The sequence below is a fragment of the Cololabis saira genome, chromosome 1, assembly GCF_033807715.1.
Source record: "Cololabis saira isolate AMF1-May2022 chromosome 1, fColSai1.1, whole genome shotgun sequence".
Lineage (NCBI taxonomy): Eukaryota > Metazoa > Chordata > Actinopteri > Beloniformes > Belonidae > Cololabis > Cololabis saira.
This window is the reverse complement of record NC_084587.1, coordinates 55085225-55111386: the sequence shown is the minus strand read 5'-3', so window position 1 is coordinate 55111386 and position 26162 is coordinate 55085225. Positions and strand designations below refer to the sequence as shown.

At 45.3% G+C, this 26162-nt stretch overlaps 1 protein-coding gene across 1 annotated transcript; it reads right to left on the bottom strand.

The window, feature by feature from the left end:
• Positions 1-273: 273 nt before the first annotated feature.
• Positions 274-24405, bottom strand: zbtb45 (zinc finger and BTB domain containing 45). The gene is made up of 7 exons (XM_061727619.1): positions 24022-24405; positions 20751-20844; positions 19495-20646; positions 18995-19129; positions 15639-15779; positions 13003-13276; positions 274-4475 (listed from the first exon to the last, which is right to left on the bottom strand). The coding sequence occupies exons 3-7, from the start codon at positions 20563-20565 to the stop codon at positions 4051-4053; spliced, it is 2046 nt and encodes a 681-aa protein (XP_061583603.1). The 5' UTR covers positions 20566-20646; positions 20751-20844; positions 24022-24405; the 3' UTR covers positions 274-4050.
• Between the last annotated feature and the right edge of the window lie 1757 nt (positions 24406-26162).

Genomic DNA, 26162 nt, shown 5'->3' with positions numbered 1-26162 from the left:
CTTAGATTTATTTTTTTCAGTGCATTTGACCATAATGCACAGGGCCATGTTTGATGAAACCTAAACACGGTTTATTGGCTCGCTCTCGGATCTGTGAAGGACCAGTGGTGATGCCATCAGGACAACAACAAAGCACTTTACAGTCAAATGTGGGACCCAAACTTTAAAAGGTGTGTATACAGAATATATGTAAAAGGTAATATTCACACATTTCAAATATCTAGCAAATTTAAGGTTGGTTGAAAAAAACCAGACGGAGGGCGAACAGCTGGCCTGGAGCCACAGAAGAGCTTTTATTTGGAGAAAGAAATCTTTGAAATCACTCATTTCTCAAATTCAATTAATTCATAGAGTACAACATCTAAGTTCTCAGAAAAAGTTAAAATCATGCCTTTAGGGTTTTTTTTTCAATACATAAAAGATGTAGCTTTATGATGACAAATTATTAATTTTTTTTTATAAAATGATTTTTACTTCTGACATATTTAGCCTCTGTTGAAGAAATATTAATGTAGAAAAACAATTATCATCCCTCTCAAAAAAAAAATAGAACAAACAAACAAAACCAGAAATAAAAGGCATAACACAGTACGTTACGATGCGCAGACATGGCTTAAAGCACACATATTACAGTACTGTACACGGGTCCACCTCAGACAAATGCAACAGAACCACACCCACTGCTGAGGATAGATCAAATCTCTGAAACAGCTCAACACTGCTTATTTACCAAACCCTGACCGCAGCGAGCCCTGGCAACCGGCAAATGAGGTAAATGTTTCTTTAAAAAAAAAATAAAAAAAAATAGAGGAAACAACAAAAAGCACCAAAGATTTGGCCTTAAGATTTATATATAGCTTATAACCGACAGCGAGTTTTAAACGTTTCAGTCCGGCTCCTCTTAAAACTTCTCTTTTGAATCTATTTTTCTTTTCAATCCACAACGCTGGAGAAACAAACTGCTGAATCTGCAATTGACTTTGCAATGATCAGGAGCCAATGACCCCGCGCTGCCAGGACTGGAAATAAGCAGTATTTTCCACATTGAAGTGGGACATTTCATGTCAACATTTAAAGTGAAGTCCAAGCAGAGATAAACTCAATCCACATCTTGGTTGGATTCACTCTTTAAAATGAATATCTTGATTAAAATCTTTTTTTTTTTATTATTATTTTTTTTATCAACTCGCAGTTCTCATTCTCAAAATGGGTCATTTGTTAAAGAGATCCACATGGAAATCTGGCAATTAGAAGGCTCTTACAAAGCTTAAGTAATTTACTGAGTATCATATAATGCAAACACAGAGAAAAATGGGAAAAGAGCGGGACATATTTGCTCTTAAAAAAAAAACTAAACAGAAAAACTAAACAGAAAAAAAAAAATAAAAAATCACCTTTAAGGTGTTTTTTTTTAAAAAGAAAAGAAAATATGAACAACCGCAGGCCAAATAATTTAGGGGACAACTATGACTAGGTCTAAATAATGTGCAAACGTAATTGTGCATAGAGATCAAATTGTAATAAATATTAATGTGATAACTGTCATTATCACAAGGTTAGCTTTGTTGAAACTTCCGGGGTGATTGTACATTTACTTGATTCATTTAGTTTCACTAAAACATAAAAAAAAAAGAAGTTTTTTTTTTTTTTTTCATAGTGCTGTGACAAAAAACTTTTATTACTATTATTTTTTTAAGCAACAAACACTTCCCATTTACTATTAAGCCCATAAAAACAAACACAGCCAAACACTCAATAAGAATCCTGACAATAGTCACTGATTTGTCCTGGTTAGTCGTCCACATTGACTTCCTCTGAATGGCTCTTTCATTTCATTTTTTTATTTTATTTTTTTTCATTTTCTGCATTATTTCTGCATTAAAGAATCACATGAGCAACAAATAGCAAACTGAGCGTTATAGTGATAAACAGGAATTTTACATAGAAGAACTTGAGCAAGCCTTTTATAGAAAACAAAAAGAAAAGGTAAATGGATCCGTCTCTGCTTTAATTTTCACTGTTTCTTCGTTTGATGTAGGTTAAAAGATGTGAAGCATAATGCCTGTCTTTGGACCACCGAGGTAATTGTTGGTGTGTGTGTTGTGTAAAACATGCTGAAATATTTTCCAAACAGTTCAAATGAGAAAATAGTGTCCCTCTGAGCCGCGGGGGCTCGTCTCGGTTCGAGGTATATGATCCTGGGCCGACTGGTGGCGCCTGTGGGAAATGTTACAAAGTATTCCGAGAGATGATGGTGAATTTCATTCACTTCGCTGTGCACAACCCCGACCCCCACCCCCACCCCCACCCGTCCCACCCCCACCCCCACCCCCACCCTCCCTGCTTTATAATAGTCTAACTCTGTTCTATCTTCCTCTCTCATTAGCTTATGAAACCATAAACCTTTTGTGTCACTCTGCTCCTCAACAGAACTGGATTCTATTCACTTTCAATCCAATCACTTCAGGGGAGTCCTTTATTGATTTTTTTCAACCCAAGTATCTAAATAATTAATTTAAAACTCAAAAGAATGCTTAATTGTACATTTGTTTCTTGTCAAATAATCTGACTGTGCCACCTGTGTTTAGTCGGTCTTAAGAAATTGGTCTGGTACCCTTCCCATTCACAGCCGATTCCACTGGTACAAAACGTACCAAACCAATTGCAAAAGGCTGGAGACAGGCTTTGTGCCGTGACTGATACGAGGGTTTCCAAGAGCAACTAGTCAAGACTACCAAGATGGCTGCAAAAACGTAAACAGCATTCCTCCTCCACCGACATGCCGCACGGTTTCTGCCGTCATGTACGATTACTGCTCCCTCTACGACTGGGAGCAGCTGAATCTCGGGTCAGACTGAGAACAGTATGTGCAGATTGTGTGATGATGATGATGATGCTCCTTTAGCCGAGGCGACGGCCCGATGCGGAGGGATGTGGGATTGCGTCATCAGCGCCAAAAATGCTTTAAAATGAGCAGCAAAGTGGAATGTGGACCCAGCGGGAGCCAGGCAGCTGGAGGTAAGTAGTTGTGGTACCGTAATATGACCTGCATATCTACACAAACTGGATCTACGTAAACTATCTCAACTCAACCAATTGTCCGCAATGAACAATTTACTATCAGCTTGTGATAAACCTTCAGACGTACTGGGGAGAACATGATTGTGATGTGTTCACACTGTAACAGCCCTTTCATGTGATTAACAGGACTAGCTGCCATGGCTTGATAACGCTAGTTTCTCTTATTCTGACACAAGACTTTAGGATTCTACGATGAACCAAAAAGTGAAACTGGAAGGATAAAATTAAAGTTTATCTAAAGATAAGTTACCAAATACATGAGGTTCGCTTCATGAATATGAACCTTTGACTCCAAATAATTTGACTTCCCATGAATTAAATGAAATGAAGGTGAACAGAACCCTGTGACCAAACTTATATGCTTTAATTCCCTTACTTGCACCATCCTGTAACCCCAGGCATCTACCGACCCCACCCTCACCCATACTTAAAAATAAAAGAAGAAGCCTCCTCCTCCACCGCTCCCAACCCTGCTCTGCTCTCCTCTCCTCTTTGGTGACGCGCTGGTCTTTCTTCAACAGGGTTCCTACACCGTTTTACATCGAAAGCATTTCCACGCGTTTAAAGATGGCTGTTCATCGCTACGCGTGCTTAACCCCGGCAGTTGTCCCAGCAGCAAATGTTACGATACAGGGAACTAAAGCAGGGATACAACTACTGACATACGTTTCTGGAAAAGGGAACTCTCTTTCTTTGTTTTTTTTTCAGCCAAAAAGACTTCCAAGGAAGTTTGTAAAATTCATTTGTAGAAACGTAAAAGGCCTTCAGGCCCTGTGCAGGAACCCTGACTAAAGTTGGTGTCAAGCTAAAACAAAAAGACCGAAGCCTGCTAACATTCTTCCCACTTCAAAATAAAAGATAACCAAGGCTGTTAGGGGCCAGGTAAGTGTTGGTTAAAGGGCGGGGCTCGTAGCCTCCTCCCCGGGGCTCGTAGCCTCCCCCCGTGGCCCCTGCTCTTCCCTTACATGGTTAGGTGGAGGAAGCTCCATGGCTGGGCATGTTAGCCATGTTGCCCACCATGCTGGCGGTGCCAGCCATACCTGAGGGCCCCCCCATGGCCGGGGGACTGTGCTTGCTGGGTGAGGTCATGTCGGCTCCGCGCCCCTGGCCCTGGCCCGGGCCCGGGGGGTGGGGGGCGTGGTGGGCGTGCTGCAGGGCGTGGCGCTCCAGCAAAGTGCGGTGGGTGAAGGCCCGGTGGCACACGTTGCACTGGAAGGTGCGCTCGGCACGGTGGGTGCGCATGTGCACGTTGAGCGAGCTCTTCTGGGTGAAGCGCTTGCCGCACATGGTGCACTGGAAGGCCCTGACGCCGGTGTGCACCACCATGTGCTTGAGGAGGTAGTCCCGCAGGGAGAAGGAGCGCCAGCAGATGGAGCACTGGTGAGGTTTCTGGCCTGGAGGGCAGGAGAGGAGACACAGGGAGAATGTTGGAGACAGAAACTACACACAACACTGAAATCAACCACACAGGACATTTCTGTCAAGTCACGCGACATAAGGATTTGATTTCAGCATAGACAGATGCTGATGTACATTTATTAATATATGTAGATTAGGCCTGTGTTGAAAAAATCGATTTCCCAATTCTAAATCGATTCTCATATTAATTCCTAAAAATCGATTCATATGTCTAAAGATCGATTTTTTTTTTCCTTTAATTTATTTATGTTTTTTTTTTTCATCATTACATTACAACTTTTGGTTATTTTTTTGTTTATCCCTAAAAAAGGAATGTTTTGTTGGACACGAGAAAAACTGGTGCCATGTTTTTGCCTTTAAATATGTTTAAAGGTATGAAAACATTAAAGTGTTAGGTTATAATTGCATAAATTGACTATATTTCATTACTTTATATACTGTCTTGGGGTTACATTTGCAAAAAATGCTAAAAACCAAATGCTCAAAAATTAAAAACCAAAATAGACCGAAAATGGAACAAATAAAAACGGAATGTGGGAAAAAATAAAACTGATTTCATCCGTCTCTGTTTCCTCCCTGGATCTGTTTGGTAATTCTGCCCCACGATGTTTCTGAAAGCAGTTCTATCAGCATTCTGGGAGCTGATTGGTCCATACAGCATCATTAGCTGCAATACTTGCTGTTTAATCTCAATATAATACTAGTATTAATATGTTGCAGAACTACAGTCATATCATTCATGCAACAGCTCCAAAAACAGTTTTAATAACACTAACCCAAATCAATATCGGAATCAAATCGAATCGAATAAAATTTTGATAATCGATTCTGAATCTTAAGAAATGAAATCGAATCGATTCTTGACATTTGAATCGATTCCCAGCCCTAACGTAGATATATAGATGTATATTATGGATATAGATATGTTATATGTAGGTATGTAAATGGATATATTGAGTTGTATTATACGTACAGTATTTTTGTATCTATATCTCTATTAATATATATTGATTTATAGTTATATGTAGATATGTCGATATATAGATTTATAGTCATTTTTATGTATATAATTGGAGGTAAATATATGAACCAGTGTATATATAGCATATCTACTCTTATATAGTTATTCAAGTATATTGTTATACCATTGCTGTCTTTTTCTCTATTATATTGTAGTATTATAGTAAAGTAATGATAATGTAATACTATGCATTATAATTACTTCTATTAGTACATACATACATAGTAGCACAAATAAATGCTGGGCGTTTGTTTTGTTTGCCTTGATTTTGGCTATATTTATATATACACATATAATTGAGTATTATATCACTGTGTGTGTGTGTGTGTGTGTGTGTGTGTGTGTGTGTGTGTGTGTGTGTGTGTGTGTGTGTGTGTGTGTGTGTGTGTGTGTGTGTGTGTGTGTGTGTGTGTGTGTGTGTGTGTGTGTGTGTGTGTGTGTGTGTGTATATATATACATATATATATATATATTTGGTTTTTTATCATGCATGTTCAAAATAAAATTTTCAAATCAAATCAAAATTTTTTACTCCTCCTTAACATCTAGGAGCCACTATTAATAGGCAGCAGGTCAGAAGGGGGATATGTTCTTAAAATAGGCCCACTTTTTTTTTTAAATACCACCCCTGAGTTTCTATTTAACTAAACAAAACAAACAAAAAACACTAAAGTTTTAACAATAACATGATCAACTAAATGTTGAATACATTCAAAAATAAAGTGCAATCTTAATTGGAGGACTTAATTTATGGTACAATAAATAAAAAGCATATTAATAAGCACACATAAACCAGAAATAAGGTTGTTAAAATAAGCAGTATTGCGTGTGGGGCGACTGGATTCAGCGTGAGGATGAATCCAGGCTCCTGACCGTAGATGGAGTCTGTATTTTTAGTGCTGTGAATCACCGCCGCATCGCTGACGTCTTATCATACGGGAGACGGGGAATATGATGCTACAAGTGTTGCGTGGCTGTTTTAAGGGTGTTGCTGTTTGGTGCAGCTCGCAGTGAGATCCACTCCAGTATCACTCCTTTGAGATGCTGGAATACATTAGCTCTGCTGCTGCGGACTGGAGATGAACTTTACAAAGGAAAGTCGTCTGCATGACACACTTCTCCCACTCAGGTGTTTGCTTCGCTTCAGATGCTCAGATGAATAAGCAGCTGCACCGATGGAACCCAGGCTTTACTGTCAGGGCTCCATTCCACAGTACATTTGTGAGCGTCTCTGAGTAATCCCCACACTGGCATTTGAGCACACGTCTGAGTGCCAGTGGCCTATCAGTGACCATCCCCTGATTTACCTTAAATGAAGGAACATTTCCTTTTAATTCTTGTTGCTGTAGTTGAGGTAAGACAGGTCTGTATCTTCAGGTGTACAGAGCAAGACATGGCCAGGTTATTAGGGATGTCCTGATCCGATCACCTTGTTTCAGACTTGATCGAAATCAGGCGTTGCATCCCGATCAGGGATCGGATATGTATTTTATTCTCATTATTTTGATCAGAGCATCAAACAGATGATGGCAAAAAGGTTAAACAACCGGTGTATCAGCAAGTAACAGGTCCACGTATGTTTGTGCGACAACGCTGCTAATATGGAGAAAGCTGTGGGTGAGGTGGGGGTGCGCGGTGTGGGCCGTGTCACGTAAAGTGAGTTATATAAAGTTGTTTGTTTGTGCTGATCTGCACATGCGCTCAGCCGTGTTACAGCAGAGGTAAATAAATAAAAGTTATGTTACAACGGTGACTGAAACCCCAACGAAGCGTCCCTGTCTTCCTCAGCTGAGCGCTCATAGAAACGCTGCAGGCGCTTCTGCGTATTCTTGCTGACTTTGTGTCTAATTCAATTCAATTTTATTTGTATAGCGTCTAATACAACAAAAGTTGTCTCTAGGATCTTTCCAGAGACCCAGAACATAAACCCTCGAGCAATTATTACATAAACACTGGCAGGTAGAAACTCCCCTAGTGGGAGAAAAACCTTAAAACAAACAGTGGCAAGAAAAACTCTCCTTTAGGAGGAAGAAACCTGGACCAGGACCTGGATCATAAGGGGGTAGAAACCTGGACCAGGACCTGGATCATAAGGGGGGAATAAACCTGGACCAGGACCTGGATCATAAGGGGGGAATAAACCTGGACCAGGACCTGGATCATAAGGGGGGTAGAAACCTGGACCAGGACCTGGATCATAAGGGGGTAGAAACCTGGACCAGGACCTGGATCATAAGGGGGTAGAAACCTGGACCAGGACCTGGATCATAAGGGGGTAGAAACCTGGACCAGGACCTGGATCATAAGGAGAAACCTGGACCAGGACCTGGATCATAAGGGGGTAGAAACCTGGACCAGGACCTGGATCATAAGGGGGTAGAAACCTGGACCAGGACCTGGATCATAAGGGGGACCTCCTGCTGAAGACCAACCGCAAGGAAGATGCTAGGTGACTTCAAACTTAGAAAAGGACAGTAAGAAGTAAGAGTTCAGTCTAAAAAGCACATTACTGCCTTACTTAGACACTTTTATTTGCTTATTTATTTACATGCTTGCTGGGTATTTTAGTTGAGCGGCTGTTTTTATTTAAGTCAAATTTATGTTTAAATTTGCACTATTTTACTAGTTAATAGTATCACTTGATTGTTGATTGTGTTACGAAAGTATCGGATCAGGACTGGGTATCGGATCGGGACTGGGTATCGGATCAGGACTGGGTATCGGATCGGGACTGGGTATCGGATCGGGACTGGGTATCGGATCGGGACTGGGTATCGGATCGGGACTGGGTATCGGATCGGGACTGGGTATCGGATCGGGAATGGGTATCGGATCGGGACTGGGTATCGGATCAGGACTGGGTATCGGATCAGGACTGGGTATCGGATCGGGACTGGGTATCGGATCAGGACTCTGTATCGGATCAGGACTGGGTATCGGATCAGGACTGGGTATGGGATCAGGACTGGGTATGGGATCAGGACTGGGTATGGGATCAGGACTGGGTATGGGATCAGGACTGGGTATGGGATCAGGACTGGGTATGGGATCAGGACTGGGTATGGGATCAGGACTGGGTATGGGATCAGGACTGGGTATGGGATCAGGACTGGGTATGGGATCAGGACTGGGTATCGGATCAGGACTGGGTATCGGATCAGGACTGGGTATCGGATCAGGACTGGGTATCGGCAAATACACGTTTGTGGTGGTGATAGCAGAACTTCAACTATATAATAATAATGATGATAATATAAGTAGAGGACCAAACAGCCTGTAAACCTGTCCTGGGTAACACAAGCTGCTCGCTAGCCGATTCAGATCAGAACTGCTGTAAATGTATAACAACCCCTTCTCACGGGTGAGTTTTCAACGTCACATCAACACATTAAGAGGCACAATAAAAATAAATAAATAAAATGCAGATAAAAGCCAGGGCAAAAGCATTCATTCACAATGAAGGGTGAAGCTTTCCAGGAAACCTTTAAATTGGGAAAACTTCTTAAAACAAATCCTTAGTTAGAAGCACATGGTTTAAATGTTTTAGGATTTAAAGGGGACCTATTATGAAAACACAGAAAATAAGAAAGCAACCAAATTCTGCAGGGTCTGTTCACCCCGCCCGGCTGAATCTTCCAGTGTCACGTGACTTCTACGAGCCGTTCAGAATCTGCTCCCGTCGTTACGTAACGACGGGAGCAGATTTCCATAGGTCTCCTCCGCTGCTGAAACCACGCCCACAACCAGCTCCGCCGGCCGGAGCGTCTGCCATTGTTTGGAAGCGGTGGCTGTTTGAACAACGATGGACAGTTTTTGCATCGACATCTACCCTCATAAAAAGGATCAGTTCCCACAGTACGGACCCGGCAACTGCACACGAGGCAGCGGTAAGTGACGTTATTTTTTTTATGTTATTTATATTTGTCTACAAGTATGATCTTTGTATGGGCTAAGTATTTAGCTTAGCTCCGGAGCACCGGAGCTGCTCACGGACCGGACTGGTGAGCAGCTCCGGTGCTCTGGTGTTCCCTAACGGAGCCACTCACTCGTTAGGTAACACCGGAGCTACTCACCGGACCGGACCGGACTGGTGAGCAGCTCCGGTGCTCTGGTGTTCCCTAACGGAGCCAGTCACTCGTTAGGTAACACCGGAGCTGCTCACGGACCGGACTGGTGAGCAGCTCCGGTGCTCTGGTGTTCCCTAACGGAGCCACTCACTCGTTAGGTAACACCGGAGCTACTCACCGGACCGGACCGGACCGGTGAGTAGCTCCGGTGCTCTGGTGTTCCCTAACGGAGTGTTAGGGAACACCGTAGCTCTATTAGTACCGTAATACATTTTTCTTCTGTTCATGGTTTCAGATCTTCCAAGCACCTGAAGCTTCAACGACACCTTCAGAAGACGCACGGTCCTTCCTTGAGCCAGCAATAGTGCATACATGTTATTTATATACAACTTATGTTCTTTTATTTTTTTAACAATAAAGTTGTCATTTGTGAACATTCAGTGTTGTGGTTTCTTTACAGTTAACATGATTCATATGTCTTGTAACATAAGAAATTAAATGATGAGGAATCGGAGTAAATAACTGTGGCGTCCCTGTTTAGAATTCAATTAAATCTTCCTGTGTGAATTAGTGTGAAGACGAGGTGACCCGTTCCCTCTTCAGGGAACTAAAGGCTGATTTATGGTTCTGCGTTGCACCAACGCAGAGCCTACGGCGTAGGGTACGTGTCGATTTAACGCAGAACCGTAATTCAGGCTTTAAGATCCGTTTCCACCGTGTAACTGCATGCAAGCGTCCGACTATCGTGTCGAGCTGCGTGACATCGGACGCTCTCTGTCCACACTGAAACCGTTAAACTCTCTCTGTCCAGACTGAAACCGTTAAACTCTCTCTGTCCACACTGAAACCGTTAAACTCTCTCTGTCCACACTGAAACCATTAAACTCTCTCTGTCCACACTGAAACTGTTAAACTCACGGCCAGTTAGGACAGTCCAATACAAAAAAAATAAAGCAATGGAATTTATTTTTTTCGAAACTCGCTCGCATGGGACACGGTTTGTGTACGGAGCCGCTGCTCTTCTGCCGGAGAGGCTTTGTTCCCTCCCCTGCTACACGTCATTCAGGCAGCCAATCAGCACAGAGCCTCATTATCATAGCCCCGCCCCTCAGAATCCCTCAAAGAAAATTAGGTTAGAAATGGTAAAACTAGAGACATGGCCCACAGGCTGAATTTCTGATTTATGTAGAAAAAACAAGCTTTTGATTGTTTTCTTTAAGACTTTACCACGACCGTGAAGATGAAGGGGATGAACTGAAAGTGAAATGATTTTGTCCATTTTCCTCGTGTGTCATTAGCAGTGATGATGTGGCTGTTATTTGTCCTCTCAACTGCTCTCCAATATAAACATGTCTTTCTCTTCCCTGAAGTTGGCAGTCCATCACATGACTTGTCAAATGATAAGTACCCACTTCACGGGAACACAACAAGTAAAGAAGAACGTCTGGTAAATGATACCCCTCACTTCTGTCCGAGGCTTTAGCTTTTAAAAAAGCCACATTACACAAAGACAGCATGGCTTTGTCCTTCATGACAGGCGGCGGCCACTTCTAGACAGCTGAAGCAGAACCTCCCTCCTTTACATCCTCCTACATCAACCTCAGCTTTAAATCTTTAGATACATTTTATTTCCTGTAAATGGAATATGCATTTCTTGTATGTAAAATGCGTTTTCCATCATAAGTAGGAGGTCATTTTAGTTTCTGGTTACATTTATTCCCACTCAGACGTTTAGTGATTAAAACAACCCCGGTTGTCCACTTTTCTTATAGTCACCATCTCCATGGACACAGACAAACCTGGGCCGCTCAGCCCTCTGCACATTTAATTCATGCTCTTCAGCAGCAATTACAACCTGAACCCGAGTACAGAAACTGGATCGCAGCCCGTTCTGGACATGGGGTGCAACGATTAGTCGTCGACGTTGACAAAAATCGTTAATAAAAAAAAGTTGCCAACGAATCTAATTGTCGACTATTGTCAGCAAAATTAATATTTCAACAGAGTGAGGCATCATCTTCCTTCCCATCTCTGCTGACAATTGCATATACCAATAACATTAAAGGGGACCTATTATGAAAACCAGGTTTTTTCTTGCTTTAACATATATAAAGTGGTCTCCCCTCAGCCTGCCAACTCAGAGAAGGAGGAAAGTAACCAGATTCTGCAGTGTCTGTACAGCCGCCCGGATGAGCCGTCCAGTGTGATGTGGATCTACGAGCCAATAAGATTCTGCTCCCGCCGTTACGTAACCAAAATGTGATTTACATCGGTTGTCCTCCGATGTGTGAAACCACACCCACAACTAACTCCACCGGCCGGAGCTTCCACCATTTTATCGTAGCGGTGTATCACGTTATTCAGGCAGCCAATCAGCACAGAGCCTCATTATCATAGCCCCGCCCACTCAGAATCCCGCATAGATAATGAGGTTAGAGAATGGGAAGATAAAGACATGGCTCAGAGGCTGAATTTCTAGTTTATTTAGCAAAAACAATCAAAAGCTTGTTTTTAAGACATTCAAGGCCTGTTTAAAATAGGTATTAGATGCCATAATAGGTCCCCTTTAAGCCGCTGTTGTCACCACATCTGTTCTTGGACAGAGTGAGGCATCTTCCTTCCTTCCTATCTCTGCCAAAAGTACACATGCAATAGAGCACAGCGCCGTGGCGATGGGCGATTTCTGGACAAGTGTCCTTCTTTCCTTTTTATTTTTAATCAGCACATCATTTAAACAACCTCATGTAAAATTAAAAAGCTGAGAGCTAAATTAGAGCCATGTAATAATTATGAGATTCATAATTCAATTAGTTGACTAATCGCTGACTAATCGACTATCAGAACAGGGGTTAGTCGCAGCCGTATTCTGGACCTCAGAACTGACACATTTTAACGCGGTGGAGCCGGGTTCTCCTTTGTTTTTTAGTTTGAAGCTGCATACTGGTCGGGATACAACTGTTGCCGACTGAGAGTCTGGCAGCACTGAATGTTGGACGAGGCTTCCTCTCCTCTCAGCAGGGAGCATAGATTTATGAACCCTCACGAGTTAACTCCCTTTTTTAATTATATGTAGATGTTTCAAAAAAGTTCCACATCATCATTCAACACACCTAGAAAAGCACTCACTATAAAACTTTCCTGATATGATATGCTAATGTGTTGTTCTGTGTTCAGCTTGTTCTTTGTTGTAGTTTTTACACAACAAGTGAGTACACTGGTACTGTCCCTGGCGCCGCTGCAGCCTGGACGGTGTATTTAAAGGGACTGTGGTGGGGTGGGGTGGTGGATGGTGTTCAACACTGACTGGGACAGAAAAACCAGCCAGGGCTGGTTTTTCTGTCCCAGTCCAGCTCTAGTTCTGAATCCCCGGACTCTCCCGCCTTTGGGTTAGCGGCTACGTGAAGGGACACTTACCAGAGTGAATGAACATGTGCTTGCTGTAGTTCTTCCTGGAGCGTAAGGATTTGCCACAGTGCGTACAGTCAAAGGAGGTCTCGGATCCCTGGGAGGAAGGAGAGGGCCCTGCGGGGCAGGAGGAGGCCGGGGGAGGCGGGGCGGGGGTCATTGGTGCTTGGGGGGGAGCCTGCTGGCTGGGCTCACTTACTGCCATACTGTCCATCCCCCCCATGGGCCCTCCCACGTAAAACGGAGCTGGCTGCGACTGGCTCACTGGGTACTGGAACAGGAGCTGGGGAAAAACACATGTGGGCCGTTATCCTGTATGATCACAAGTCTCACAGATCCGGCTGCTGTCCAGTCTGACAAAAAATATGACATCCATGAAGCTCGGACTTGTTCACGTCCACAGTAGAATATAAATGCATCCTTATGTCTGATTTAAGAATCTCCATAGCAGAACACAGGACCTACATTGTGGTTGACATTTATACTCGTTAACCCTGAGTTATTGTTCTGCGTCAAAACGATGCCGTGCCTACGCCGTAGGGTACGCGTCGACGCAGACCACACGCCGTCACTGACGCCGTCACTGACCTGCACCTCCCAAAAATTGTAACTATGCGTGGAGGCGACGCAGACCAAACGCAGACGAGAGGGCTGTGATTGGTTCGCTTGGTAGCAACACATTTCCAGTTTGAAGCAGTTGTGAACTTTCAGCGCTCTTTTCTTCGTGTATGTGTGATTTTTTTGTTTTGGTTTTTTGCACAATAGTTGTCCTTATCTCTTTGATTCTTGCAGGCGGCTTCCGCCTGCCTGCATCTGGTCATCCCGCTGCTGCTTCCACCTGCCTGCTGTGTGCTGCTGACGTCCCTGACTCCCCCAGTGTGGCCTTCGGCAGGAGGGCCCCCCCTTATGAGCCAGGTCCTGCTCAAGGTTTCTTCCCTCCTAAAGGGGAGTTTTTCCTTGCCACTGTTTGGCTTAAGGTTTTTCTCCCACTAGGGGAGTTTTTACCTGCCATTGTTTATGTAATAACTGCTCGGTGTATGTTTATGTTTATGTTCATGTTCTGGGTCTCTGGAAAGCGTCTAGAGACAACATCTGTTGTATTAGACGCTATATAAATAAAATTGAATTGAATTGAATTGATTCACTGTGACTGGAAAAAGTCGGATAAACCATTCAGGAAAATATCGCAAACTAGCGGTCACGGGGGGTACTGCACCGCGGAGAAATGGAGTGACGGAGAAGTCCGAAGGTTCACGACAGCGTCACGGTGATGGCGTAGGCTTGGCGTCGATTTGATGCAGAACCATAACTCAGGCTTTAGTCATCGTTTGTGTCGCTGTGTAATTACAAGCTCAAACACCAGGTGGCAGTGCGGCCTCTTTATAAAGAGAAAATAACTCCACCGCTGTCCTTTGTTTACTCCGTACATGTACTCGGGGCAGAGCTGTATTTCATGTAGGGCCCGGCTACGGCACACAGGCGTCAGGAGCTTAACAATCAAACAAACATTATCTGTTAAGGCCTTTGAAGGTTTAATAAAACCACACGAGTATAAAACCACTCAAATCATCTGGTTAGCCACTTAGTTCCCCGTTAGCTTCCAATTTAGCAGGAACTAGTGTCGCCGCCAGCCAACCCCGTGTCTTTGCTGCAAGTAGGCCTGTGTTGAAAAAAAAACGATTTTCCGATTCTAAATCGATTCTCATATTAATTCCTAAAAATCGATTCTTATGTCTAAAGAACTTTTTCTTTTTGTTTTTTTTTTTATCATTTTCGCCCGGTGAACTTTAATCCCAGTAGTCGGACACACAGTTTGTCATGACACTTCTGAAAAATGCAGGTGCTTCATGGCAATATGTGTGCGTGGTGACAGAATAAATTAGATAAGATAGAATGATTTGTTTACTGCATGAACTGTTGCAATTTCTTTCTTTTTTGCACTTTAAATGGATATTGAAAGGCCTGTTTGAGTTATTTATTTCTTAGTTATTTCACAATAATTATTGTGAAATTATTATTTCACTAGTTATTTTACAGTCATATAATTCAGGCAACAGCTCAAAAAACATTTTAAATAACACTAAGCCAAATCAATATCGAATCGGATCGAATCTTGATATCGATTCTGAATATTAAGAATCGGAATCGAATCGATTCTTGACATTTGAATTGATCCCCAGCCCTAGCTGCAAGCACACCGTCCTGTCCTGTACTGTCCTGCGCTTCATCTCACTCTGTTGATACCACCGACACCAGTGTCACCAGTAAGGAATCCAAAAATCAGTGTTGGGCATGTGGGAATCATCAAGATCTTGTATTATCTAAGAACTGAGTTTATCTGCCAGCAACGCTAATGTTTTCACACTTGGGATGCCAAACCAAGTGCAGTAAAGGAGAAGCAGAGATAGATAATCTATACATAAAAAGGTTCAAACTACTACCACCAACACATTATTGTCATCGTACAGGTGCAACAGAACTTTCCTTTCCAGTGCAAGATCAAATATTTACAAAAAAACCCAATTCCACATTAAACAAATCAGAAATCAGGTACTTTCTCCTCAAGAGCAGGTAAACGGTTACTGTGCCTCGGACTACTTTAGCCTCATCTTGTGGTCCAGAGTGTTTCCGGTCAGGGCACTGACCTGGTTGTTGATGGCCTGTGTGGTCGGAGGGGGAGTCAGCGGCTTGTTCACCCTCCCCCTGGGGTTGAAGGCCATGGCCTGAGGGGGCTCGCTCTGTGGCCAGAAGCTTTCAGAAAACACTGCCTGCTCATCATAGAAGTCCTGAAAGCCACAAACAAACAAACAGACGGATTACAAACAACCACAACTTCCATTTCAGTCATGTTTTGGCTTCGACGCATGCGTTTCTGAAGCAGCGTGTGTGACCTTGAAGTTTAGTGTTTAGGACTCAACTTCATGTCCAACGATAAAACACACATCTGATCCTGATTTTTACAGCATTTGTAGTGTAAAACATAAATACACGAGTAAAAAAACCAAAACATTGTTCCACAGAATTATTATGATTCCTCCAATATCGGAAAAAAAAACTTTTGGTGCTTCCCTTGTGTTTCCCTTCAACTCCTTGACCAGTGAACAGCTGAGGTTCTGAGGAATCCATTTTTTTTCTGCTCAGTTAACATGTTGAATCAAACAAGGCACTGAGAAATCTAGGGTTTTTCTTGGTGAGTAGATGGAGCGCGTCGACGTTTGGGGAGCATGTTTCCAGTGTGGATGTTTTTCCGGATGGCAGTACAAGATACTATCTGGTTTCCCAACACAACACTTTGAATCTGCCTGAATATACCGGATATCGCACTCACATGATTTTACTTTGGACTTTTCTAAAGGGTAAAATCCTCAACTGCGATCAGAACTGTGATTCACCTTGTCTCCAGATCTCAGTCGACCAGGACAGGAACTCTCCATGGGTTACATAGTCAGCGACAGATTCTATGAATTTAGATGTTCTTTCTTTCTCCATATCCTGTCAGGAAGTTTTTTTACTTTCCAAAAAGCAAATAGCAAGAAAACGTGGTAACCTTTTAAACAAACGGTACCTACTTTCTGAAAGAGACAACCACTTCTGACTTCACGTCTGCACATAACTGCAATGACCAAAACAACGTGGCATCTTGATAACGACAGCTGCCTGTTCAGCAGCATGGAAACGAGTGACAGCGGAAAATTAAAGTGTCACAATCAAACTCTGACTCTCTGATCCTCATCAATGAAGGAGTAAACCCATCAGAAGGAAAGTCTTGAAGTTCCTGGACTGGATGATCAGTCATTGAAGGACAGAGGTTTCAGAGATACTGATCTGATATTAACAGAACGTCTTAATCTGGTTACAAACTACACACAAGCGCTAAAAGACAGTCCCATCGCAACAATCAGTGTCACAGCAGACTCAGCCAGATCTCAGTAACTGCTAAGTATTTATGACCTGTAGGACAGAATCCAAATATGTGGATATTCATCTGGTAGGTGGACATCAGTCTTCAATTTTAGCATCCGGATAAATCTTATATATATATATATATATATATATATATATATATATATATATATATATATATATATATATATATATACATATATATTTTCTTTTTTTTTTTTTTTTACTGATTTTGCAAACAGCAGAAGTAAAGCATTGTGGTGTTAAAAAGTGGGAATAATAAAATAATACATACTTTCACCTTGCAAAGGTTCAAGCTTTGTTGAAAAAAATGTGACAGATCCTTCAGAAAAAGAAAAAAAAGGAGGAAAAGTTTTCAGACTACAGGGAAAGACAAGTTAAGAAGCACAAAACTCCAACAAGAATCTAACTATTTTGTTTTTTACTCTGAGACGAGGCAAATTGTCTTTGAGTAGAGACAAAATGCATCGTCTGTCTCTGAGTAGAGAGACGATGCAAATTGGCATGGGAAATTAAAAGTGAAAAAAAAGTTACAGGTCCCATTTCCCCATGATGTAATGAAAGAAAGTGAAATGTTTTTGAGCAGTGCCTGAAAGTAATGAAGTAAAAGCACAAAGATTAAAGCCTTATTCAGGCCATGCTCACAGGCACCGCCTCATTCACTCTTCTTCTCCTGACATGAAGCAACTCTAAAGCCGGCCGGGGCAGACGGACGGCTGCCGTCCCCCCGCCCGGCTCTGCTTCAGCTTTCACCTCCCTGTAATTCATGTTTGTTCTCTCCACTGTCACCAGAGGCCGGTTCAGGACAGGAGATTCCACCAAATCTCTCCAGTTCCTTAGACAAGATTTATTTTACAAATTGGCATTAAATAAATTGTCAATTTCCAGTCCATCGGAAAAAAAAGGGGTTTATAACTAAATTACAATGAATTTGAACATAACTGGACTGAATGAGATAAATTCCTCAAGATGATTATTGTTGTAAGTTGACATTATCCAAATAAAGTGAATCTAACATAATCGTACTTTCCTATTTGGGATTTAGTCCTCAAACACCAGAATCTGTGCACACTCCGGATCACAGTTGAACAAATCTGACATACGTAGGCGTGCCAGGGGAGCAATGATACTACAAAAGCTTGACTGAGCTCATGTGAGCAGCTTCCTCTGATTATTCTACATTTGTCACAGAGGTCAGCGGCTCAGCCACCAGCCCTGACAGCAAACACTCCCCGTCCAGGCTGCATTTCCAACGCTCTCTCCTTTGGTGGCCCTTACAAACTCAATTCACAGGTAAACGCCACCTTCCTCACAATAAACAAAGAAAGCAGAGTGACTGCTTCTTCATTATTGCAAAAACACATTTTTTAAGGCTCTGTTTTTGCTGATGCAGCAGTGTTTTGACACTTTATTGACCTAATTTTGTGCTTAAGTTATTAAAACATCTTAACCCTCAGAGGGTGCAGATTAGAGAGTACACTAATAAATAAAAGATAATCTGCGTTTAGATATAAAACTATTATTCACAACATATTATGAGTGGTATGAGGCACAAGAAAAACTGCCCAAAATGAAAGAATTGATTATTCATGAAATGCTGTAATCATTTATGATTGATCAACAGCACAGTTTGCAGCAAATTATAACATTTCATTCTTCTAAACTCTGCAGATTATAACTATTTTCAGTCATGACCTAATGTGCAGCACTTCTGAGAAAAGTGAAGGGCAAAGCTGAATCCTTTTGACTGTGCAGCAGATGCTCCTCCGGTAGTCTGCAGCGAACAGCAGGCTGCGGCACAGATCCACTCCATCATTTCTCCCCCTTTACTTACTTCAGGACTTGACACAAATGTGGGGTGTACATTTAAAGCAAGAGGATCCTTCTGAATGAAATACAAAAGCTATTTTTCACCCTCATTTTTAATTGAAATTAAAGCTCAAACAGATCTGAACCGCGTCCTTCTTCACATAGTACGAGATGAATTATTAAAAAGTGAGCTTCACATCTCCGTATGGGTTTACAATTTCTCATCTACAGTCTTGAGCAGTTGCCTTTCCCCTCCGAGTTAACGTACCTGCCCGAAGCTCGCCATGGACTCCTGGGTGCTCTCCTGCTCTTGGTCTCTTCTCCCATCCTCCAAGGAATAAACAGTGCCATCTGCATCCTGTACCCCTTCATCTTTCACCACCACCCCCTCTCCTCCCAGTACCTGAGGAGAAGAAAGTCCATGTCAGTCTTGGAAATTCCATTTGCAACTGAGGCAAAAAGGCTCAAATGCAGCAGATTTTCTACAAAAACAGCACTGCATTGTCCGGGCTACAGCCCCTTCAAGCAGGCTCTAACGAGGGGAACCACCTACAGTTAATATGCAGAAGTCCATAGATTATCAACAAGCCGATTACGGCTCAAGTTGGGTTGAGAAATTCAAGTGTGCAAAGTGCAGAAACATCTCGCTGATATACGCCAATGCAGTGTGAGAAGAGGGAAAAGCATAAAAAGAAAGAAAAGGAATATGTTGCAGCTCTGCATGCCTGAAAGCTGTAACCATAGCAACCCTTCCCCTTATCCCCCTACCTGGAGTCTTAGCGGCTGCCTCTGCTTGCGGCTGTGGCTCGCCCCCCTGTCTCTGTCTCCGTCTCTTCCCCGTTCCCTCCCATCCAGGTCCTCCTCCTCGCTGTAGCGGTCGATGCCCACCAGGTCGTCCGAGAGGTCGGTTGCGTTGCCGCGGAGGCTGTCCCTGCCGATGCTGTCCACGCTGCCCACGCCGGAGCTGCAGCCGGTGGAGAGGTTCCCTGTGCTGCTGGCGGGGGCTCCGTTGGCCGTCTGGGCCAGCAGGTCCCGGAGCTTGTACCGTACGTCCTGAGTGCAGCTGGAGCTCTGCTTCATGTGGATGGCTCCGGCTCCGGCCCCCATCCCGTCCCCGCCGCACATGGAGCCGGGGCCCATGTCGCCCAGCGCCATCAGGCTCACGCCGTTGCTCTGATCCATGGCCCCCGGGCCGCTCTCGCTGACGCCGGCACCCCCCATCCCCCCGCCCATGTTGCTGGCCCCGCATTCAGCCATGAAGTTAGAGAAGTTTGCATAACCTCCACCCCCGCCGGCGCTACTGACGGAGCAACTCCCACTGCTGCCGCTCTCCCTCCCTTTGCCCATGCCACGCTCCTCTTGTTTGGGGAGAACTCCCCCAAGCATGGCTCCTCCTGCAGCAGCTGCTGCTGCAGCGGCGGCTGCTGCTGCAGCTGCACTGGCTGCACTGGCCGCAGCCTTCCTCTGAGAGATGATCTGCGTGCACTCGTCGATGACGGTCTTGATCTGGAGGATGCTGGCGGCGGTGAGGATGCAGAGGGCCTGCGACTGCAGCACCACCAGGGAGCCGCTGTACATGAAATCCACCAGCTGCTTCACCGTCTCGGCCGGCACCAGCGGGGGCACCGAGATCTCCGAGTGGCCCAGCAGCAGCTTGTCCTGGAAGAAGGGGCTGCCGGCGGCCAGGACGCAGGCGTGGGCGCGCAGCGACGCGTCGTGGATCCGCACCGTCACATCGCAGAAGAGGCCCTCGCGCCGCTGCGTGCGCAGGGCCTCCAGCACGGACTGGCTGGAGTTGTGCAGGTGGATGTAGTGCACGGTCTCCGTGCCGGACACCATGGCCGGCGGGGGCGAGTCGCTGGGGGCGGGGTGGGAGTGGGGGTGGGGGAGGGGGGGCAGGTGTCTGGGGTTTTGCGTCAGCTTGAGGGGTGAGGAGGACAGAGAGGGAGAGGGTTACAGCGCATGGGCCACGGCGGGCTGGCGGCCGCTCACACAGTCATGAGTGATGGGAACTTTCAAAGTACTTCTCTGCTGCAGGTGGAGCTTGTGAGGATCCTGTTGATCTGGGTGGGGGGGGGGGGCAGCACCGGCCAGGATCCTCCACCAGCTCTATGGTCTCTGCAGAAAACCGTTGAAATGAGTCATCAACATCATGCTGCAGAATCACAATCAGAATAACACTTTCACTTCCTCAAAGATGTCCTACAAGCTCTTAGTTTACACTTCACATCTCTGACTCTGCTGGTTTAACTGAGCAGGTTCCCCTTTGGAGCAGGAAACACAGTTTACACATCGCTACATGCTAAAGTATCAGCTGCTTGCTGCAGCTGTGAGGGGTCAGGGGTCAACACCTGCAGCTGTGAGGGGTCAGGGGTCAACACCTGCAGCTGTGAGGGGTCAGGGGTCAACACCTGCAGCTGTGAGGGGTCAGGGGTCAACACCTGCAGCTGTGAGGGGTCAGGGGTCAACACCTGCAGCTGTGAGGGGTCAGGGGTCAACACCTGCAGCTGTGAGGGGTCAACACCTGCAGCTGTGAGGGGTCAGGGGTCAACACCTGCAGCTGTGAGGGGTCAGGGGGTCAACACCTGCAGCTGTGAGGAGTCAGGGGGTCAACACCTGCAGCTGTGAGGGGTCAGGGGTCAACACCTGCAGCTGTGAGGGGTCAACACCTGCAGCTGTGAGGGGTCAACACCTGCAGCTGTGAGGGGTCAACACCTGCAGCTGTGAGGGGTCAACACCTGCAGCTGTGAGGGGTCAGAGTAGGGCTGGGCGATTTTGGACAAAAATAAAATCCTGATTTTTTTCTCTGAAAACCCGATTTTCGATTTTTTTGGTAAAACTACAAAAGACAATGGAATAAATTGTTTCAAATATTTTATCTTTATTTTTAAAGAAAAATAGCAAACAAATGTCCCTATTGGGTATGAAGTGCAATTGAAAGAATCCTCCTTGAGTTTAGTAAAGTGACATTTACAATTTTCTTGACCAAACAAAGATGACTAGACGAGCTCTGTCTGTAATGCAGCCAGCTGCAAAAAAGGAACATCGATTTTCCGATTTTCCTTTTTTTAACATCGATTGTGATTAATAAATCCGATTTAGATTTAAAATCGATTAATCGCACAGGTCTCCGTGCCGGACACCATGGCCCTTCAGCTGTGAGGGGTCAGAGGCATGGATGTATTAAATAACTGGATAGGAGACAGGAAAATGGCCGCCGTTCGTTTCAATGTAAATTGCTCACCTAGCGCATAAGCCGAAAAAAGTTCCGGACTTCCGGGTTTACTTCCACGTTAAGGGGCCCATAGAGCATGCGCAGTTGAGTCACCTCCCATGATGCTCTGGGGCCTCCCATCATGCCCCGGGGCAATGACGCGAGTATTAATATAATATGTATTAATATAATATCTTAATTAATGTATATTATTACATATATTATTAATGTATTAATATAATTATATAATATATAATACATCCGTGGAGTGCACGGACACGGCTGTGACGTCAGCCGTGACACGCCCAGAAAGAGACTTTTCTTTGACTTTTCTGGCCGTTATAAAACATTTTTGACGGATATAAAGTCCATGACTTAGAAATATAGAATACAAAGATTAGTAATAGCCGGTGATTACAGCTGGAGGTTCCTGTGAACAGTTTTAGAGGCTTCTCTTTCACTATTGCGTCTATGGGAAAAAAACTTTTTGGGCCCCATGGGATTTTTTGTTGCAGTACCGCGGCTGGCCACTGGGAAATATCTGCGTGCCTTCTGGGTGCGAGACCCGGGGGCTGGTCAGAGGTCAACACCTGCAGCTGTGAGGGGTCAACACCTGCAGCTGTGAGGGGTCAACACCTGCAGCTGTGAGGGGTCAGAGGTCAACACCTGCAGCAGTGAGGGGTCAACACCTGCAGCTGTGAGGGGTCAACACCTGCAGCTGTGAGGGGTCAACACCTGCAGCAGTGAGGGGTCAGAGGTCAACACCTGCAGCTGTGGGGGGTCAGGGGTCAACACCTGCAGCAGTGAGGGGTCAGAGGTCAACACCTGCAGCTGTGAAGGGGTCAACACCTGCAGCTGTGAGGGGTCAACACCTGCAGCTGTGAGGGGTCAGAGGTCAACACCTGCAGCTGTGGGGGGTCAGGGGTCAACACCTGCAGCAGTGAGGGGTCAACATCTGCAGCTGTGAGGGGTCAGAGGTCAACACCTGCAGCTGTGAGGGGTCAGGGGTCAACACCTGCAGCTGTGAGGGGTCAACACCTGCAGCTGTGAGGGGTCAACACCTGCAGCAGTGAGGGGTCAGGGGTCATCACCTGCAGCTGTGAGGGGTCAACACCTGCAGCTGTGAGGGGTCAGGGGTCAACACCTGCAGCTGTGAGGGGTCAGGGGTCAACACCTGCAGCTGTGAGGGGTCAGAGGTCAACACCTGCAGCTGTGAGGGGTCAACACCTGCAGCTGTGAGGGGTCAACACCTGCAGCTGTTAGGGGTCAGAGGTCAGAACACCTGCAGCTGTGAGGGGTCAACACCTGCAGCTGTGAGGGGTCAACACCTGCAGCTGTGAGGGGTCAGAGGTCAGAACACCTGCAGCTGTGAGGGGTCAACACCTGCAGCTGTGAGGGGTCAACACCTGCAGCTGTGAGGAGTCAGGGGTCATCACCTGCAGCTGTGAGGGGTCAGAGGTCAACACCTGCAGCTGTGAGGGGTCAACACCTGCAGCTGTGAGGGGTCAGAGGTCAGAACACCTGCAGCTGTGAGGGGTCAACACCTGCAGCTGTGAGGGGTCAACACCTGCAGCTGTGAGGGGTCAGAGGTCAACACCTGCAGCTGTGAGGGGTCAACACCTGCAGCTGTGAGGGGTCAGAGGTCAGAACACCTGGCGGTACCAGGTGACACCGGTCCGGCCCCGCTGTCTCCTCCATGTGTACATTCTGGTTCTGCAGCACCAGCTGCGGCTAGCTAGCCAGCTAGCTAACAAACCAGCTAGCTGTTGACATTAGCTCCAGCCTCACACGGACGCGCGCACGGCCCGCGGACACGCGCCTGGCCGGTCCAGCTCGGTTCGGGCTGTCGCGCACGGGCGTGCCACGGTACCTGGCGTCGCGCACGCGCCCGGGCGCGCCCCCGTGCCAGCGGGAGCTAGCCTAGCCTAGCCTTGCCGCGGCTAACCGCCCCAGTCCGTCCGTCCGTCCGTGCGCGGGCGCGTCCCCGCCGCAGGGTGGGGGCACGCGCCCGCGCACGGACGGACGGGTGTGGGGGGTCCCGGGCCGGCCCCGACCCCGACCCCCGGACCCCGTGCACCTACCGGTACCAGCTGGGCCGGTTCTCTGGGTCTCTGGTTCTCTTCAGCAGCTTCAGCACCGGGGACACGAGCACGAGCACGCTCCAGGGCAGGCAGGCGCGCTCCCGCACCGGTCCGGTCGGAACAGAACCCTCGGAGAGCTGGATCCTCACGCACGACCAGAACCCCGAGCGGAGACCGACGGGAGCACGCACTGAGACGCCCACGCGCACGCTCTCGAGGAAACAGATGCAGCAGAACCTGGTTCTGCCAAAAAAAGCTCCCTAATGGTTTTGTTTTTTTCTCTCTTTACCGTATAATGTTCACAAAGTGTAATGCAATTCATGTCATGGGTAGTGTATTTTGAAGGATCAAATACTCCCATATTATCAATTTTACATGGTGCAAGAAATGATTGGCGTGGCAATCAAACTTTGAAAATCCACTGTGCGCATGCGCAGAACCACAAAGTAGCATTTCTCGGCAGGTAGCAGAAATTGGCAGAACACCGGTGTTCTGCCAATTTCTGCTGCTTTGCCAAAAAAAATGCTCCCTAATGGTTTTCTACCTTTGTAGAGCTGCAATTTTACTTTGTTTTACTCCCTAAACCACTTCCTTTTCCCCCAAGTGGTCCTTGTTTCTTGCCAGGCCGTTATTGTAAATAAGAATGTGTTCTTAATGACCTGCCTGGTTAAAGAATTGTTTTGTTTTTTTCTCTTCATCGTATAATTTTCACAAAGTGTAATGCAATTCATGTCATGGGTAGTGTATTTTGAAGGATCAAATACTCCCATATTATCAATTTTACATGGTGCAAGAAATGATTGGCGTGGCAATCAAACTTTGAAAATTGACTGTGCGCATGCGCAGAACCACAAAGTAGCATTTCTCGGCAGGTAGCAAGGATCGGCAGAACACCGGCAGCAGCAGCAGGACAGGCTGCTAAACGAGAAGGTGTCCAGCATGCAAACTTTACTCAAGTACAACCACAGCAGTATTTTTTTTTTATGTATTTATTTAGAATAGGCACAGTGCATATTAATAAACATTTAAATAAGTAAAATACATAGATGTAAATATGTCAGATATAGCCATCAGGCTCGTTTTCATCTGCAGTCCCCTGTCAGGTTGATGGCAACAGAATAAAACAAGAAGTCACAAGAATTACAAATGCACAATACAATATAACTTAGCGGAGTAGTCCACCTGACCTGGAACTTACTCTACACAGTAACACACCTATATACATAAAATCAAATATACATAAAATGTTATAAATGATGGCTAAAAACAGGCGGGGACACATTCTCTCTCTCTCTCTCTCTCTCTCTCTCTCTCTCTCTCTCTCTCTCTCTCTCTCTCTCTCTCTCTCTCTCTCTCTCTCTCTCTCTCTCTCTCTCACACACACACACACACTTCACACACACACACACTCTCTCTCGCAAACACGCGCACACAGATCAGTGTTGTTGACACAGGAGCCACTTCTTAACACTACTTGAATGAGTAGTGCGATGGGATCTCTGATTGATTGTGGCAAACAGAGAGGATGCAGTAAAACCTAAACCAGACGACCGAGGTCGGTGTCCGGTCTCCCACTCCAGAGATAGAATAGAATAGAATAGAATAGAAAGCCTTTAATATCATTATAATGGTATAATGAGATTAGGCTCCATAAAAGTGCACACATGTAAAGAATAGGGGTGGGTTAAAAATATCGATACATTGATATTTTGTCGATATACATGTGTAGGAACGATTATTGATACATAATCCAAGTATCGATTTAGAATTTTGTTTTTTTTAATCCTGATTTTTTCCCCATTTTATTACCCCGTACTCTACCTAAGTCAGTCCTGGGCATTGCTCCCTCTACCAACCCTGGGAGGACCCTGCACTGAGCTCAAGTCTCCTCCTGGGGAATGAGCAGCCGCTTCTTTTCACCAGACAGGGTGTGGTTTCTCTGGACAGACGTAGCGCGTGGAAGGATCACGTTATTCCGTTATTGTAACTAGGACATCGATATCGAATCGTATCGGAAATCGTATCGTCTTGGGACCTAGTGTATCGGAATCGTATCGGGGGGTCAGTGCTGATACCCAGCTCTAGTAAAGACTATGCAAAAAACTAAATAAGAAACAGGAAACATTAATATACACTATCGT

What these genes read in the sequence shown, in the direction of transcription:
- zbtb45 (XM_061727619.1), bottom strand. Translation starts at nt 20,565, where the DNA reads ATGGTGTCCGGCACGGAGACCGTGCACTACATCCACCTGCACAACTCC. An exon ending in GGCAGCCGCTAAGACTCCAG is followed by an intron (nt 19,130 to 19,494) that starts GTAGGGGGATAA and finishes TCTTCTCCTCAG; the next exon opens with GTACTGGGAGGAGAGGGGGT. An exon ending in GCACATGTTCATTCACTCTG is followed by an intron (nt 4,476 to 13,002) that starts GTAAGTGTCCCT and finishes CCTGCCCTCCAG; the next exon opens with GCCAGAAACCTCACCAGTGC.